The sequence below is a fragment of the Pipistrellus kuhlii genome, unplaced genomic scaffold (assembly GCF_014108245.1).
Source record: "Pipistrellus kuhlii isolate mPipKuh1 unplaced genomic scaffold, mPipKuh1.p scaffold_m20_p_19, whole genome shotgun sequence".
In the NCBI taxonomy this organism is placed as follows: domain Eukaryota; kingdom Metazoa; phylum Chordata; class Mammalia; order Chiroptera; family Vespertilionidae; genus Pipistrellus; species Pipistrellus kuhlii.
Window position 1 is genome coordinate 22157763 of NW_023425504.1, and position 20192 is coordinate 22177954.

General features: G+C 36.7%; 1 protein-coding gene and 1 long non-coding RNA gene across 4 annotated transcripts in view; one reads left to right on the plus strand and one right to left on the minus strand.

The window, feature by feature from the left end:
• Positions 1 to 1115: 1115 nt before the first annotated feature.
• LOC118722076 lies at positions 1116 to 3405 on the plus strand. The gene is made up of 2 exons (XR_004988890.2): positions 1116 to 3202; positions 3235 to 3405. It is a non-coding gene; the product is annotated as an uncharacterized LOC118722076 (long non-coding RNA).
• IL13RA1 (interleukin 13 receptor subunit alpha 1) overlaps positions 1583 to 20192 on the minus strand; it is a 77183-nt gene continuing 58573 nt past the window's right edge. For all 3 annotated transcript variants that reach the window (XM_045583574.1, XM_036443438.2, XM_045583573.1), the window contains one exon: positions 1583 to 4179. In XM_045583574.1, the coding sequence (XP_045439530.1) occupies positions 4116 to 4179 (64 nt within the window). In that variant the 3' untranslated portion in view covers positions 1583 to 4115. The remainder of the gene's footprint in view (positions 4180 to 20192) is intronic.

A 20192-nucleotide genomic window follows, 5' to 3' on the forward strand; every position in this document is an offset into this window, starting at 1 on the left:
CATTTTCCAATTCCATTTCAATCAGTTACTAGCTGTGTGATCTTGCACTCATACATCAATCAGTTTCTCTGCTTCTTCATCTATAAAATGAAGATAATAATGCAATCTATCTCATGGGACTCACATGAAGATTTAGTAAAATAATACATGTAACTTGGCACACAGCAGCCACTCAATAACTATTAATTTTCTCTTTTTATATAATGGTTCACCTAATAAATGTAGTAAACTAGGAGTGTAATATGTTCCTATTGCTATTGCTAGTAAATTAAAAGAGTGGCCATTAGGAAAGGGACCAAAGAACCTTCAGGAAGAAATCATCTTGGGGACTGATATAAAAAACAGCTAGCACATCCAATGTCAGTAAAACTCCTCCCTTGAAGTAAAATCATGCCAAGGTTTAGCTACAGTATTTGAAAAAAAATAGCTGTTGCTGATATAATTAGGGTTTAAAAGGAAAGAGCCTGCCCTGGCCGGTTTGGCTCAGTGGATAGAGCGTATTCCCAAGGACTGAGAGATCCCAAGTTTGATTCCAGTCAGTGGCATGTACCTTATTTGCAAGCACATTCCCAGTAAGGAGTGTGCAGAAGGCAGCTGATGGATGTTTCTCCCTCATCAATGTTTCTCTCTATCCCTCTCCCTACCTCTCTGTGAAAAATCAGTAAAACATATTTCAAAAAATAAATTAATAAAAGGAAAGAGACTTTGGAAATCAATGTGCTTAGCTCATTTTTGGCTCCTCTCCCCCTGAGATAAGGTGACTGTGTTTGTGCCTAGAGTAATTTGTTTCCATGGATCTCATATATACAAGGATCTTTATAGTTCAATGTTTTCTATCATAGTACTCCCTGTTTTGGTATACTAAGAATTAAAAGGAGGCTTGCTGTTAAAAACAAAGCTATACCAATCTGGAAGTAGATTTCTAGAATCTTCTTGGAGCATCCTAGATAACAGAACTAACCTGACTAAGATCAGTATCCCCTACACACATCCTTTGGTTGGGATTCTATGTAAATTCAGTGTAATTAACACACTGTGTTCTGGCTCAAGACCCACCCCTAGAGCTCAACATAAATGAGAAAAAAATCCTCTGTAACATTCAAACCATTTTTACTGTATTTATAGAAAACATGAAACTACATCACCATTTCTTAAGAACACAGCTATTGAGACTGATTTTCTTAGTCTCAAATCTAATCTGCTAATGTGATTAATTTGTAACTAGGGGGTCCCCCGCCTTCATGTGTACCATGACAGCTTCCTTAAGTATATTGTATTCTATTAATATTTTAAGCTTCATATTAGAAAAGATCAGTTTTCTATTTCCCTTAATTATCACAACCATCATTATCAAATACGTCCCTTTAGGTACTGCTTTCAAAGGCTGTACTAATATTAAACTAAGTGCATGGCCTTATCAGAAAACACAGCCATACTGAGAACAGCAAGGAAGCTTATGATAAATGATTGTAAGATAAAATAGCTGAGAAATGTTCACATTTATTCATTTAACTCCATTTTTTTCTGCCACCCACTATTCATAATTCTTTCCCCAAAATAATACCAAAGGAAAACATTTGAGTGACATATAAAAAGACAATCTTTATTTTATTCAAACTTTCCTATAAGAAGTTAAACACAATGACCCCTAGTTGAAGGCATTACAAAAAAATGTTAACATTGTTTCACATATCCCTTTAGTGCCCAGATGAAGAAAACACTTACCTGAATGAAAGAATAAGAATGTACATTCTTACAGTAGATTTACTTAAGTATGCGGAAGGGGGGGGAGATACATATAGGTCAAACATAAAACAGTAATGAACCTACTAGTTTCCTCCAGGTGATGAGAATTCCACTGATGTACAGGATGATACAAAAGTACATTTACAGTTGTAAGTACACAAAACATAGTTTATTTTTGTATTATTATTATTATTATATTATTATTTTCATATGAACAACTGTAAACCTACTTTTGCCCCACCCTGTATTAAATTCTCCAAAAGCTCCCAAGACCTGGGGATCACTCTTCAACAATTAAAAAACAGCTATAGCTAGCTAATCCCATAACTCATTGTCCCTTTCCCTCAACTATTTTGCTACCCCCTCCCCCCCAAAAATACTATTTTACTGCTAACAAATGAGAATGAAAAATACAATTTCCCCACTCCCAAGATGCATGACTATCAGTATCACTAGCTCCTTGGGTAAACAGTATCAAAGCACACCCTCACCGCATTGCCATCTACATAGAGTAAGAGGAAAAATGGCTTTGGGTGATGCATTTCAGTGTTCTGCCTCCCAGAATTATAAAAGACCTGGCTAGGATATAATTTCATTTCTACAAAGGAAGGCCAAGGTGTTGGGGTTTTTTGTTTTTGTTTGTTTGTTTTTTTGTTTTTGTTTTTTAGAAAACAGTAGAACCCAGTGGAACATCCATGCCTGTCTTCCAGGCTCAATCTGACCTCAAAAATAAAAGTGCAGGGAGGCAATAGCTTGGCATCTACTATTGCTCTGAACCCCAATTTCCTCAGAAAAGCTGGGGACACAGTGCTCCTCTTCTGCAGTGCAAGCAGGTTGCTACTTTCCCCCAAACCTGTGAAGAGCATGGATCTCTGATCTCCCTTCCCCTAACAGCAGGAATTATAAGCAGCACCATCTGGTTAATACCAATGGATGAATATTTGGAGAACTGGTGATACAAACTTCTCAAATTCTCACTAGTAATCTAACCCTATCTTTGTAAAGAGAGAAACACTAGGAGGGCAATATCATTTCCATACTTTAAATTTGGAGGAAGTAGGGGTCGGGGGAATATATGTTGTGGGGATGGGTGAGAATGGAACCCTAGCATATGCAAAAATTGCATACAAACATTGGAGCCTTGGATGCTGGCTAGCTGTACAAGACACAAAACCTAATAACTATTTGTGACAATAAAGGAAAAGAGGGAAACACAGCTAATTCTTTTTATTAAGCAAATAGCAAAGTTCTAAGTGAAGGTTATATCTCCTTTCTGTTTAGAAAGTATATAGAGAAATAGTAAATGCTGAAAACCATCAAATAAATGCAGACCCATACAGAACTTACAAAATATGCAAAAACTTGTCATTGTTTCTAAGTCAACTCACAATTTACAAATCACTCCCTGCTCCTCCAGGTATTCTGAGCAGATTTATATTCTAATATCCAATGAAAGGTGAAAGACTACAATGAGGGAAAATACAAAAGGGGAAATCAGGTGTGGGAACGGGGAATTAAAAGGTCTGAAAAATGACTGGTGGAGAAAAAGAAAGTGGTAAGAACCAGATTGTCAACCCTTCGACAGAGGTGCCTCACACCTGGGAGCCTAGCACAAACTGGACACATAGCAAATACTTGATTTTAGTAGTAGAGGTGAAGGAAAATCAGTATATCACTGGAGAATGCAGTGGTTCAAATACTAATACCCAGTAAGTCTTTCTGTCTCTGATGCCCTTAAAAGCCTGCAATAGCTTTGAAAGGTACTGGTGAAAGAAGCTGACACTGCTTTTTCTGTAGTTGTCATCATCGTGGCCAACACTAATGTCTGGGCCTTTCAAAGTAGAGAAACATGCTGCTGAAGGGATGATGATTCTGGATAGCCACAAGCATTACTTAATGGGATACCAAACAACATATATATATTTTTTTCAATTTTGTTTGCTAAATGGTCTCTGTGACTCAAGTTTGGCATTAGCATTTGCACTCAAAAATTAAAGCCCCCACAAATAAAATTTGTTGGTATCATTTGACAAAATGAGTACAAAACAGGCATAGAACCCTCAGAAAGTTGTCTCAGCTCTTGATAAGATTAACTCTATTGGTATCATCGATTTTTGCTTGGCCCCCTAGTTTGAAAACTTCACAAAGATGCCTGCTTGTACAATTCAATGAGAATAATTCCCCTCTCTTTTCCAAAGGGCCCATTATTTTTAGTTTTTCGGTGCATGACTCAACATACAAGCGTATGGCTCTTATGAGCTGCCTATTTTTAAATGGTCCAGTAGTTTCAGTTTCCATTTAACAAGTTCTCAGATTGAATGTTCAAATAAGTGATTCCCATCACTGAGAGGTTCTCTTCAGGTTTTCTATCAGCACGACAGAATCGGTTTCTTCTTTGGTTTGCTTCTCATAGATGTCATACTTCTTCCAGTGCTAGAAGAAAGGAAAAAACACAGACACGATGACTTTTCTAAATAATGTTCTTTCCCTGAGTACTCTTAGCCAATGCTTATTTTTAGCTTTACGTGCATGGAACCATGAGTGTGTGTTTCCTGTTATGTGTTGTTTTTTTCTTTTTTGACCTAAGAATCTTCATCTATTTGAGCAATTAACGAAATAAAACAATCAGGAATTAACTTTAAAGAAAGAAGAAAGCATGGGGTTGTTATGTGATATTGAATGGCCATTTTAAAAGATAAACAAATTTAGACATATCCAAAATTAAAAACAAAGTTGTTGTTTTTTTTTTGTTTTTTTTGTTTGTTTGTTTGTTTTTTAAAGAAGAATAAAAGGGTCAGGACTGGTTTGGCTCAGTGGATAGAGTGTCGGCCTGTGGAATGAAAGGTCCCGGGTTCGATTCCAGTCAAGGGCATGTACCTTGGCTGCGGGCACATCCCCAGTGGGGGGTGTGCAAGAGGCAGCTGGTCGATGTTTCTCTCTCATCGACGTTTCTAACTCTCTGTCCCTCTCTATGTAAAGTCAATAAAATATATTTTAAAAAAAGAAGAAGAAGAATAAAAGGGTGGTATACTTTTATTACTTAAAGTGTTTTAACCTTCGTTTTCTTAACACTCAAATTTGACTATTGCTCCAGAGACATATTAGGTTAAAAAGTCAACTAGTATTTTAGTAAATGGCAATATTAATTGTCCCAAAAGTTTCAATGCAGTTAAAACTTTTGAAAGACCTTATATTAATAGTTCCATTTAACACCATCTGCTAGAGCAGGGAATTATGCATAAGTTAAGCTCATCTTGAACTCAATTTACGTGTGTCTCCTATGGTGAGAACCAATATCCTGGTCCTTGCCATCTTTACATGTAAATCAAGGAAAAGGGTAAAACCTAAGCTCAGTCCCTTCATCTGTAAAAGAAAGTTGTTAGACTAAACCAAGGCTCAGTAAACTATGATCTAAAGCCAAAGCCAGTAGGTCACTTGGTTTTATTAAATTTTATTGGAACACAGCCACACCTACTTCTTCTGTATTGTCTGTGTCTGCTTTCATGCTCCAACAGCAGAGTTGAGTTGCTGTGACAGAGACAAACTGGCTTGCTAAGCCCAAAATATGTTTACTCAACCCTCTTTATCCACAGGTTTCACATCCACGTATTTAACCAATTCAGGAACAAAAACAGTATTTTCAACCCAAAGTTGATAATCCATGCATGTAGAGGGCCAATGCATTGCTTTACGCTATCTTATATAAGGGACTTGTGCATCCCAGATTTTGGTATCTGGGGGGGGGGGGGGGGGAAGAACCCTGGAACCAATCCTCCATGGACAACTGTACTATCTGGTCCTTGAAATAAATAGCTTGCCAACCATTACCCTAGATTATTTCTAGGCTCTTTTTCTGATTTTATGTTTTATGGTTCTACAACCCTCAGAAAGGAAATGGAAAGAAGAAAAACAGAAACAACAGTAACAATGGCCATTTAGCTACCTCAGGTTGAGCAACTGGGAATGGACTGAGCAAGTACAAACCACCCAGTCATAGAAAGCCTATGGAGGGGTAAGTTGGGAAACAATGCTTAAAATATCCCAATTAGTCTAAACAAATTATTTATCCCTGATACTCCTAATAGAATGGTGGAAATAAGAAATACTGACAATTCCAAGTACTGACAAGGATAACTGAATCTTTTATACATCGTTGGTGGAAATGTAAAATAGTACAGCCACTATGAAAAACAGTCTGAATGTTTCTTATAAAGCAAAACATATGCTTACTGCGTGACTCAGAAATCCCAACCCCTCGTGTCTAACCAAGAGAAATATGTCCACATAAAGACCTTTACAAAAATGTTTATAGCAGCTTTATTAATGAAAACCAAAAACTGAAGACCCCAAATGTCCTTGAATAAAAGAATGGTTAAATAAATGGTGATACAGCCGTATCATGGAATACTGTTCAGTAATAAAAAGAAATAAACTATGAACATAGGGGTGCATATATCCTTTCTGAGTACTACAATGTGTAATACTTTAAACAATAAAATAAAATTTAAAAGAAGAAATAAACTATTGCTACACATAACAACGTGGATGTCTCTTAAATGCGTATTAAAAAGGCAGACTCGAAAACTATTATACGTACTGCATGATTCCATTTATATCACATTCTGAAAAAAGGTAAAACTTTTGGGCAGAAAACAGATTAGTGATTGCAAGAGCATAGGGTCAGGGACTGAGGATTGACTGCAAAGGGGCAAAAGGGAGCTCCTGGGGGGATGGTGGAAATGTCCTATATCTTGATTATAGTAATGATTATAAAACTGTATATATTTTCTAAAACTCTTCCAATCAACAAACCTGATTTTTTTAAAAATGAGAAATACACAGATTTCTAATAAAAAAATCTAAAAAAATTATATAACCTTGAAATAATGGCTTATTTAATAAATGGCACTAAGACAACTGGCTAAGCATTTGAAAAATAAAGCTAAATCCTACCTCACAGCCTACATGGATAAATTCCCTATGGATTCAAGACTTTCAAGGCTGAAATATAAAAATCCAAATCAAATAAGTAATAGAAAAATATATTAAAAAACAATTATATAAACCTGAGGTAGGAAAGGCATTTCTATACATAAAAAATAAAGAAATATTTGATTGCATAAAAAAGAAAGAAATTTGTACATTATTAATGACAAAAGCAGATACAAATGACAGGCCAAAGGATTAATATTTGATATATTAAAAAAAGCTTTACAAATCACCAAAGAAAAGATGAATATTTCAGGGAAAATGGACAATAAACAAGAACTGTACAAAGGAATCAATTCAAGCTAAAGAACATGAAAAATATAAAAGTGGATATGTAAAATTAAAACAAGATGCCTTTTCCTCAGCTATCAAATTAGCAAGACCTTTAAAAAATTATATTTAGAAAAAATCAATAAAATATATTAAAAAAATTATATTTAGGCAACAACATGTCAAAACAACCATTCAGACATACTACTGGTAGGTATATAAACTGGTACAGCCTAGTTGTAACCTATACTTCTTGTGAAAAGTTTAAATATGTATATTCTAGTTCCCTCATTTCTTTACTATGAAGGAATCACTCCCAACATATGTAACCAGAGTGTCTAATAGCATATATTCTATGTTTTTATACATCAGTAAAATACATCCACTTCATCTTCTTTAATCTCTGCATAATATTTCATTACACAAATGCACCGTAATGCATCTAAACAGTATCCTTAAAAGATAATTAACCTGTATATCCTCTTTGTATGACAATTTGTCAATATCAATCAAATAATCTTCCTTGATCCAGCAATCTTACTTGTAACAATATATTCCAAGAACGTAATAAAATATATATGTTAATATTAGCTGTGAAATGATGCCTATAATAATGAAATTTAGAATTCATCTTAATGCCCAATAATGGAAACTTGGTTAAGTACATTATAACATATTTACACAATGGAATGCTATTTAGCCAATAAAGAGTATGATATAGAATCAGGGTTGGCAAACTTTTTCTGTAAGTGACCAGATAATAAATATTTTCAGATTTGAAGGCCATATAGTTCTGTCCCAGTAACTCAACTCTGCTGTCATAGCATGAATGCAGTCATAGATAACATATAAATGAATAGGTGTGACTGTGTTCCAACAAAACTTTACCTATAGACACTGAAATTTTCAATTTCACATCATTTTCAAGTGTCATGATAGGATTCTTCTTTAGATTTTTTCTCAAATGTTTAAAAGTATAATAGCATTCTTAGTTTGCAGACTGTACACAAATAACTAGCAGGCAACATTTGGCCTGTGGTGTATCATTTAGAGAGAAATCCTTGCATAAAAGTGGTGGTTGGCAGCAGGGTGTGTGTGGGTTTTTTTTTTATTTTTATGTTTTCATTGATTTCAGATACAGGAAGGGAGAAGGAGAAAGGAGGATAGAAACATCAATTACGAGAGGGGATCATTGAACAACTGCCTTCTGCATGTCCCACCCTGGGGAATGTGCACTGACTGGGAATTGAACCATGACCTCCTGGCTCATGATTCATTGCTCAACCGCTGAGTCACTCCAGGCAGGCAGCAGGGTTTTTTAAAATCTTTAAATGCCACCATAAAAACCACAAGTTAGAAAGTTAAGTAGGAAAGCGAAACCAAAATCCATGGACATAATCTACAACAAAATGAGATGAAAATTATTCCCCCGTGAACCCTGAAATATGAGTAGATGGGGAGAAATTAGAGATAACTACAAGAGATAAATGTTAACAGTTATGGAAGAATCTGCAGCAAGAATCAGCAGGGCATCTGACAGATGTGAGAACTGTGAAATAACTCACTCAAACCTCAGCAAGCTAATTTATGAACAACTAAGACTAACAGGGATATGTACCTTTAAAGAGTGACTGAGTGCAAGGAGTGCATGGTACAGCCAGGAGCTTCCTGGAACTTTCAAAGCCATCTAAAACCCCCTTTAAGGGCAAAGTGCCATTCTAAGAAGAAACTGGTGGGAATAGACTCCACATTGGCCAGGAAAGGGACAAGAGAGACAAAATAGAAAATCCAGACAAAAGTAGAAGAGGCACAAAGGAATTAGCTATAATTTTGAACAATTCTTAAAAATAATAGAAGATTGCCCAGACAGCATGGCTCAATGGTTGAGCATCAACCTAAGAACCAGGAGGTCATGATTCCTGCTCAGGCATATGCTCAGGTTGCAGGCTCCATCCCCAGTGTGGGGCATGCAGGAGGCAGCCGATCAATGATTTTCATCACTGATGTTTCTATCTCTCACTCCCTCTCCCTTCCTCTCTGAAATCACTAAAAATATATTTTTAAAAAAACACAATAAAAGATGGAACTCTATAGCCATACAATTAGAAGGAAGGAAAAAACACCACTGTCCTAAATCAAGCCTCCTGAAACTTCAGGGAAATTAATTTCTTGTAAAAATAAGCAACAAAATAATATATCCTTATGGAATTAAAACGTGTCAGAAAGATATATTCACTAAAAATAATGAAAATCTAATGTTTCAAAACTATCTAAAACATAATAAGAAAAAGTTATATGATATGAAAACATGTATATAATATGGAAGAATATAAAAATTCAGAGTAAGAACTCAGACATGACATGATAAAATGCTGGAAAGAGCAGTAAAATAATATCATTTCAGAAATGAAGACTACAGTAGAAGGAACACAGGAGCAAATAAACACAACAGATAATATCTTAAAATAAACAAAATAAAAAGGAAGAAAAAAAGAAATGCAAGTGACCTAGACAGGATGGCTCAGATGGTGGGAGCATTATCCCACACACCAGAAGGTTGCAGGTTTGATTCCTTGTCAGGGCACATGCTTAGGTTGTGGGTTTAGTCCCGGGTTGGGGTACTAGGAGAACCTGGTCAGGGTGCATATGAGAGGCAACTTATCAATGTTTCTCTCTCTCTCTAAAATAAAATAAAAAATAAATAAATAAAATAAAAATAAAATAAAATAAATCCTCAGGTGAGGATTTTAAAAAAAAGAAAGTGAGGTGATAAAAATTATTCAAAAGGATGTGGCAAATATCCAAGATGGGCAAAGAAAACAAGAGAACAAAATAGCTAGTCTATAAGTGAAGAAATTTTTACTGAAATTTAAAAAATCTCAAACTACATACTGAAAGGGAACACCATATACCTTGAAAAATTAACCCAAAATGACCAGCAACATCGAGTCATATTCTGGTAAAACTATTGGACTTTGAAGAAACAAATCTTTTGACAACTAGGCAAAAAACACCAAGTGTTTTAATACAGAAAGAAAATTATACTGTCAGCACACTTTGGCAACATTTTATGCCAGAAGAAAATGTATGACACATTTAAGATACCCATGGCAAGAATGTATGAGCAATAGATTTTATATCTAACTAAAATGATTTTTAATTATTAATGCAGCAAACTCCATCAATGTGTATTTTAGGGAATGTTGGTCCCACAAATCCTTCCTGATAAAACTTTTAGAGCTTTAAACAAGCAAAATGAGTGGAGAGACATAAAGAATGGTAGTGACCATCAAATACATACTCACACAGAAGAGGGCTATAAGAGACACAATCTTATATAATAAAATACTAATATGCAAATTGAACAACGGAAGGACCAGTCACTATGATGCACACTGACCACCAGGGGGCAGACACTCAGTGCAGGAGCTGCCCCCCTGGTGGTCAGTGTGCTCCCGCAGGGGGAGCGCTGCTCAGCCAGAAGCCAGGCTCATGATGGGTGAGCGCAGCAGCGGTGATGGGAGCCTCTCCAGCCTCTGTGGCAGTGCTAAGGACCCCTTGGGGAATGTCCACCTGCTAGCTAAGGTCAGTTCCCTGGGGACATTCCAAGGGGTTCAAGACTGTGAGAGGGTGCAGGCCAGGCTGAGGGACCCCTTCCTCCCAGTGCATGAATGTCATGCACTAGACCTCTAGGATAGTATATAATGGCCTTACACATTGTCAATGTAGATACTGGACAGCCGAGAGAGAATGGGGAGAAGATGGAAAAATTGTTCTTTCAATAATCATTAAAAATTATTACTTGTCAAAAGTTCAGAAATTCCTTTAGGTTCACCTATTTCTTTCCCATCTGCAAATTCAAATAAAATGAAATATGAGCACTTTATTAAAACATATTATATGATTAGTTAAAAGTGCAGAGTGGAGAATCAGAATGCCTGGGTTCAGATCCCAGCTCTAATACTAGTTGGTTAAACTTTTATCTTATCTCTGCTGTGTACTAGCAGTATAACCTTGAGCAAGTTACACGTAATACCCCTGATGCCTCATTTTCGTCATCTGTATAATGGAGATAATAGGTATTGTACATGGGGATAAATTAATGAGTGAGGTACCTCAAAAAGTATCTGATACACAGTAAAAGTTTAATAAGTATGAACTATTACATTGTTGGTATTGTCATTATTCCATTTACCAATAAATTTTCATTTCTCTATGTTGTTCACATAACATTAAATACAGTTATGTATGGGTGCTAGGATTAAGAGTGATTTTATTTTTCTCTTTTGATAATCTATATTTCTAATTTCTCTATAATACATATATATTGTTTTAAAAGAAATCATTTTAGAATCTCGGCTTGAAGATGGCGACCGAACAGTCGGTCTTGTTCTGACTCTGGTCCCAGAACAGATAGAAACAGCGTCTGAGTCGCTCAGGGAATGTTGATTGGCAGCTAAGGGGCTTCGGAATTCTCTAGGAAGGTAAGGAAAGGCCCGCTGGACAGGATTTCCTGACCAAGAGGCCAGCACTGCCGCGGCTGCAGCGGCTCTCCCAGCGAGCTCTCGCGGAGAGAAGGCAGCGCCATCTTACCAGGAAAGGAGGAGCATCCCTGAGGCCTGGAAAAACACACAGCGGGGAGGTCCATCGAGCAGCTGAGAAGCCCGAATCCGCACGGGCGCGTGGAATCCGGGGAGTTCTTCGGTCACCCACGGAAAGGTCAGAGTTTGCGGGGACAGCCTGGGGGACCGGGGTCCCTCGGCGCGGGCAGCTACAGTAGCCGGGGAGCTCCGGCCCCTCCCTCAGGGTAGCTGGGAGCGCGCACTACCGGCCGCCGAGCGGCACCCAAAGAAGGCTGCAGCAACACCTAGCGCTGGGTTTGACGTTATCCTCCCCAGAAGCGGGACTTTTTTAAAACGCCACAGGTCACTGGACAGAGCGTTAAGAATCTCGGCTGTTTCGCCAAGGGCGGAACATCTGGACACCTTGGTGCCTGATCCCCTTCACCCCCTTGCTTCTGAATACTAGGGAAGAACTGCCCAGTTGGGCATATCCGGGGAAATTGCAGGGGGAAATTGCCTTCCTGGAAACAAGGGATCTGTACCAGAAGAGATAGTCTGGGAGCCAGCTGGCACCCTGCCAGCTAGAGCCATAGAGAAAGAAGGCCAGAGCAACCAAAAAGACTGGGAGGTCAAACCAGTAACACTGACACCTAAGAACTGAATTACAAACTGCCCCCTTTTTTTTTTTTTTTTCCCTTCTCTTTTCTTTTCTTTTATCTTTTAATTAATCAAAAATAAATGGACACAAATAACTAAGATATAGCCTACTTAAAATTAAGGATTACCTTACAAATCTGAGGTGCAGTGGAATGCTGGGAACTGCAAGACTTTCTGGGCCGAGAATCAGGAGTGCCAAATACATTAACAGAGGAAGTGAATGACCACTACTGGACATTTTTATGCTAATTTTACTATTATTTTATTTTCATTTTTTACCTCTTTTATTTAATCTTCATTTTTTATATCTTTTACTTAAGAAACGATTTTTTTTCCTTACTTGATTTTACCTTTTTAATTATTACATTTTTCAATCTCTATCATCACTATTACTACTGCTATTTTGCAAATTTTTTTTTCCCCCCTCTTCAGTACCATTTTATTTTTTTCTTTATTTTACCTTGGGAGTAACCTTCATTCTATTTTAATCTCTACTATAGCATCATTCAACCCTATCTCAACTCGACCTTTACACCATCACTCTCTTGCTAAACTTTACCCTTTTAGTCTACGGTTTATCCTATCCCTTTCCGGCTTTAGTTTTTCCTCTATTCTTTCTGTATACCCCCTGCTAAAACTCTCACTATACTTATAGACCTATGTTCCAACCCCTGATCCAAGTGTATAAATACCAATCTCTGCACTATATTAACTAGTTAAAAAAAAGAAAGAAAGAAAGAAAGAAAAACTGTTCTCCCCTCTATCCTTTTCGCATTGTTTGTGTGAAGGTTGATTATTGTGAATTTTTAGGCTTGTTAGTGAAATTGTTATGCTTATTACTGTGTTGTTATTGTTGCTTTGTATTTTTTTTTAAATACTCTGTTTTTGTTTGTATCTTTTACTTCTGTATATCATAGCCTTACTTAATAATAGGGGATATTGTAGTTTGTATTAATCTCCAAGTATTGTTACTGGCATTGGCTGGGTTCAGTGGTTGTTCTATGGCAGTTTTCTCCACATATATATAGTTTGTTTCCCATTTCTCTTTTAGTTTGCTTCTTCTCTCTCTTTCCTTTCTTTTTTTCCCTGTTTTCCAACTTTATTTTGTCATTACTTTTTTTCCTCTTTTTCTATCTCTTTATCCCTCTTTTTTTTATTTTATTTACTTAATTTTTTTAATTTTAATTTTTACTTTTTTAAATTTTTCTTTATTTTATTTTTACCTTTCTTCCTTCTCTCCTATCCCCTAAGTTGCCTTTCTCTAGTGGTCACCTTTACTAAAGGTTATTAATATTGTAAGTACATTCCTGTTAAGTGCCTTTTGTGTTGTACCAGGTAGTGTTTGTATTTTGAAATTTTAAATCAATGCAGGAGAAGGAACACCACATAACCAGACATCCTGAGAAGAGAGGCCATGGGGAGACAAAAACATACTCCGCACATGAAAGAAAAGCAGGCATCACCAGAAAAGGAAGTAAACGAGCCCGAGGTAAGCAGCCTACCAGAGCAAGAATTCAGAATAATGATCATAGGATGGCTAAAAAGAATGGAAGAGAAATTTGACAATAACCAAGAAGAAATGAGGAAGAACCATGAGGAATTGAAGAAGAACCATGAGGAATTGAAGAAGAACCAAGAAGAAATGAAAAATGACATCGCTACCATGAAGAACTCAATAGAAAGCATCAAGAGTAGACTAGAGGAAGCAGAGGACCGCATCAGTGAGCTAGAAGATAAGATGGAAAAAAATACCCAAGTAGAGCAGCTTCTAGAAAAAAAGATTAAAAAGCAGGAGGAGAGCCTACGGGAGCTTTGGGACATTACAAAACAAAATAATATTCGAATAATAGGGGTTCCAGAAGGAAAGGAAACTGAGGTAGACATGGAAAAAGTATTTCAAGAAATAATGACAGAAAACTTTCCTGAAATAGAGAAGAAAAAAACCACACAAATCCAAGATGCTCGCAGAGTCCCAAGCAAAATGAATCCCAGAAGACAGACTCCAAGGCACATTATAATCAAATTGGCAAACAACAATGACAAAGTAAGAATCTTAAAAGCAGCCAGAGAGAGACAGAAAGTTACATACAAAGGAACCCCCATCAGACTAGCAACTGATTTCTCAACAGAAACTTACCAGGCCAGAAGGGAATGGAATGAAATATACAAAGTCATGCAAAGGAAGGGTCTGAATCCAAGAATACTGTACCCAGCAAGGCTATCAATCAAAATTGAAGGGGAAATCAGGAGCTTCACAGACAAAAAAAGACTGAAGGAATTTATCTCCACCAAACCAGCAATGCAAGAAATGCTAAAGGGTCTACTGTAAAAATAAAGAAATAGGAAGTGAAGAAGGAACACGGGTATAGAATAAAAATGACGTCAAATGTGTACCTATCAATAATAACCTTAAATGTAAATGGATTAAATGCTCCAATCAAAAGACATAGGGTAACAGATTGGATAAGAAAACAAGACCCATACATCTGTTGTCTACAAGAAACCCACCTCAGAAAAAAAGATGCACACAGACTGAGGGTGAAGGGATGGAAAAAAGTTTTCCAGGCAAATGGAAATGAAAAAAAAGCTGGGGTAGCAATACTTATATCTGACAAATTAGATCTCAGAGTGAAGGACATAATAAGAGATAATGAAGGCCACTTCATAATACTAAAGGGAACAATCCAACAAGAAGAAATAACCCTGGTAAATATATATGCACCCAATACAGGAGCAACCAAATACATAAAAAAACTGCTGGAGGACATTAAGAGAGAGATTAATAGCAATACAATCATAGTAGGAGATTTTAATACCCCACTGTCACCCTTCGACAAATCATCTAAACAAAAAAACAGCAAAGAAATATCAATCCTAAGTGACTCACTAGACCAGATGGAATTAATTGACATCTTCAGAACACTCCACCCCAAAGCCACAGAATATACATTCTTCTCAAGTGCACATGGGACATTCTCAAAGATAGACCACATTTTGGGTCATAGGCAAAGTCTCTTCAAATTCAAGAAGATAGAAATCATATCAAGTATCTTCTCAGACCATAATGGCATAAAACTGGAAATTAACTACAATAAAAATAATCCAAAGAAATCAAACACATGGAGACTAAACAGCACGCTATTAAACAAGGACTGGGTTACCAGAGAAATCAAGGAAGAAATTAAAAACATCCTGGAAACAAATGACAATGAAAACACAACAATCCAAAATCTATGGGACACAGCAAAAGCAGTCTTGAGAGGGAAGTTCATATCCTTACAAGCCTATTGCAAAAAACTAGAAAAAAGGGTAACAGATGATCTAACTCTACAACTCAAAGAGTTAGAAAAGGAGCAACAAGAAAAGCCCAGTGTAAGCAGAAGGAAGGAAACAACAAAAATCAGAGCACAGATAAACGACATAGAGACCAAAAAAACAATACATAAGATCAACAAAACCAAGAGCTGGTTCTTTGAAAGAATAAACAAGATAGATGAACCTCTAGCCAGGCTAACTAAGAAATAAAGAGAGAGGACCCAAATAAACAAAATCAGAAATGAAAGAGGTGAAATAACAACAGACCCCAACGAAATACAACGGATTGTTACAAAATACTACGAACAACTCTATTCCAACAAACTGAACAACCTGGAGGAAATGGACATATTCCTAGAAAAATACAAACTTCCAAAACTCGATCAGGAAGAATCTAAAAATCTCAATAGACCAGTGACTTGGGAAGAAATTGAAACAGTCATCAGAAAGCTTCCAGCAAACAAAAGCCCAGGGCCAGATGGCTTCACAGGAGAGTTTTACCAAACATTCAAGGAAGAACTAAAACCTATCCTCCTCAGACTTTTCCAAAAAATTCAAGAGGAAGGAACACTTCCAAACTCCTTCTATGAAGCCAGCATCACCCTAATACCAAAACCAGATAAAGACAACTCAATGAAAGAGAATTACAGGCCAATATCCCTCATGAACATAGATGCCAAAATCCTCAACAAAATCCTAGCAAATAGGCTCCAGCAGAGCATCACAAAGATCATACACCATGACCAAGTAGGATTTATTCCAGGAATGCAAGGATGGTACAATATCCGCAAATCAATAAACGTGATACATCACATAAACAAATTGAAAGATAAAAATCATATAGTCATATCAATTGATGCAGAAAAAGCATTCGATAAAATCCAACACCCTTTCCTGATAAAAAACTCTTAACAAGGTGGGAGTACAAGGATCATACCTCAACATAATAAAAGCCATATATGATAAACCCACAGCCAACATTATACTCAATGGGCAAAAACTAAAACCATTCCCTCTAAGAACAGGAACAAGACAGGGATGCCCACTTTCGCCACTCCTATTTGACATAGTACTGGAAGTACTAGCCATTGCAATTAGACAAGAGGAGGAAATAAAAGGCATCCAAATTGGAAAAGAAGAAGTAAAGTTATCCTTATTTGCAGATGACATGATATTGTACATAAAGAACCCAAAAGACTCCATTAAGAAACTAATTGACTTAATAAATGAATTTGGCAATGTAGCAGGATACAAAATTAACGCCAAGAAATCCATGGCATTTCTATACACCAACAGTGAAACTACAGAAACAGAGACTAAAAAAGCAATTCCATTTACCATCGCACCAAAAAAATTAAGATACCTAGGAATAAATTTAACTAAGGAAGTAAAGGATCTATATGCAGAAAATTACACGACATTGAAAAAAGAGATAGAGGATGATGTAAGGAGATGGAAGAACATACCATGTTCATGGATTGGTAGAATCAACATCATCAAAATGTCCATACTTCCTAAAGCAATCTATAGGTTCAATGCACTCCCCATTAAAATACCAAGGGCAAATTTCACTGACCTAGAAAGAACTCTCCAAAAGTTCATTTGGAACAATAAAAGACTCCGAATAGCCACAGCAATCCTGAGAAAGAAGGGTAAAGTAGGAGGGATCTCAATACCGGACTTCAAACTGTATTACAAAGCCACTGTTCTCAAAACAGCCTGGTACTGGCACAAGAACAGACATATAGATCAATGGAATCGAATCGGGAACCCAGATATCAACCCAAATCACTATGCTCAATTAATATTTGACAAAGGAGGCACGAATATACAATGGAGTCAAGACAGTTTCTTCAATAAATGGTGTTGGGAAAATTGGGTAGACACATGCAAAAGAATGAAACTAGATCACCAACTTACACCATACACAAAAATAAACTCAAAATGGATACAGGACTTAAACATCAGACGGGAAACCATAAAAATACTAGAAGCATCCTCAGGCAGCAAAATCTCAGACGTATGCCAAAAGAACTTCTTCACTGATACTGCCCCTAGAGCAATGGAAGCTAAAGAGAAAATAAACAAATGGGACTACATCAAAATAAAAAGCTTTTTTACAGCAAAAGAAACCATCAACAAAACAACAAGAAAGCCCACGGTGTGGGAGAACATATTTGCAAATAACACCACTGATAAAGGTTTAATCTCTAACATCTACAGACAGCTGATACAACTAAATAAAAGGAAGATGAATGATCCAATTAAGAAATGGGCAAGGGACCTAAATAGAATATTTTCAAAAGAAGACAGAAGGAAGGCCAAAAGGCACATGAAAACATGCTCAAAGTCACTAATTATACGAGAGATGCAAATCAAAACAACAATGGGGTACCATCTCACACCTGTCAGAATGGCCAACATCAACAAATCGACAAACGACAAGTGTTGGCGAGGTTGCGGAGAAAAAGGAACCCTCGTGCACTGCTGGTGGGAATGCAGACTGGTGCAACCACTGTGGAGAACAGTGTGGAGTTTCCTCAAAAAACTGAAAATGGAACTCCCATTTGACCCAGTAATCCCACTCCTAGGAATATATCCCAAGAAACTAGAAACACCAATCAGAAAGGATATATGCACCCCTATGTCCATAGCAGCACAATGTACAATAGCCAGAATTTGGAAACAGCCTAGGTGCCCGTCAGCAGATGATTGGATCCAAAAACTATGGTACATCTACACAATGGAATACTATGCTGCCATAAAGAAGAAGGAATTCTCATCATTTGCAGCAACCTGGATGGAATTGGAGAACATCATGCTGAGTGAAATAAGCCAATCAATGAAAGAGAAACACCACATGACCTCACTCATTTGTGGATAATAAAGAGCATTATAAACTGATGAACCAAAAGATAGATATAGAGACCGTAAAGCAACAAGCAGATTGTCAAATTACAGCGGGGAGGGGAGGAGGATCTGGGGGAGATAATAGATCAACCGAAGGACTTGTATACATGCATATAAGTACAACCAATGGACATAAAACTATGGGGAGGGAGGGGATATGGGGGAGGGAGGGAGGGGGGTAAAAAAAATCATTAAAATATGTAAAAAAATAAATAAATTAATTAAAAATATATATATATAAAAAAATAATAAAATAAAATAAAATAATAAAAATAAATAAATAAATAAATAAATAAAAAATCCAATCTCTATAACTTTGTATTTGGATACCTCTTATGATGTGAATAAAATGTAAAATAAGAAGTAAACAAAATATTCATATTTTGACTAAATTTTGAAATAAATCAATGAAGTTCATCCTCTGTATATATTAATGAAAATATTAACATTTCAGTATTATTAATTTAAATAAACAGTGATTCACATAATGGGTACTAATTATGGAAAAGATAACTTGGTGTAGACGGAATCTCAATAGAAGAGGAAGACATTTATCAAATTAAGTTAATAAAACCATTTATTAAAAAAAATAAATAATAAAAAAATAAATAAAAGAAATCATTTTAATTTTTTAAAATGTGCACTGAACATTATACTTTCATTGGTTTTTGGTCACGAGACCCAATGCTTAACTGTATTGGACAGGAATAAAGCAATCTGTTTCAGTGAGGTAAACAACGCAGCAGAAAAGGCTTCTAAGGATCCACTCATTTTTTCAATTACCTGTTTTCATTTCTGAAACTTCGGTACTCTCATTTTCACCCAACATTAGCATCATGGCCTTTTCCTGAGCAGTGTTTCTATGACTATGGCCATGTATAGTAAAAGGACCAAATGGAAAGGCTTTGACCTATTCTTCAATTCTGTAAATTATGTCAGTCTAATTGTTAATTTAACCAGGGAACTTACATGCTTATATGCATGGCCATGGACGCAGACAGTGCTATGGTGAAAGCCTGGGAGGGACGGATGCGGGGTTTCACACATCTAACCACCAAGCCAAACATGGGCCTTTTGTATATAAATCAAGCAATTACATGCCCTAGTCTTCTTTGGATCAACATTCACAATAGAAAGTTGTCCGGGAGCCCTAAGGAAATGTCTCTGCAGGGAGTGGGCCTAAGCTGGCAGCAGGACATCCTTAGCACTGCCACGGAGGCCTCTGGCTGAGCTGCGTTCCCCCCGTGAAAGCACACTGATCACCAGGGGACAATATAGCGACCCTTCTGTCCGATATTTGGTCAATTTGCATATTAGCCATTTATTATATAGGGTGCAGGCTGGGCTGAGAAGACCCCTCCGCCTGCCCAATGCACAAATTTCGTGCATAGGGCCGCTAGTACAGGATAATATTTTTAGTTTTTAAAGATATATACTGAGGTTTTAAAAAAATCAGCACTATTTTGAAGTCAACTCCCAAGTTAAAAAGCTGCTTTCCAGTTAGGAATGCAAAACTGGCACAATACTGAAAACATCATTGGTTTCCAAAAAGTAGGGGAAGAATAGATGATTTTTTATGGATGAAAAAGATGCAAAGGAGAAGCAATCAATCCCCTGTGTGTATCCTCACAATATGGCCAGCAGCCCAATTAGTTACAGAGAAAAGACAAACAGCAATGAACAGGAAGAAATGCTGTTGGCCAAAATGTTACTACAGTGATGAACAAAACATTATCAAAACAC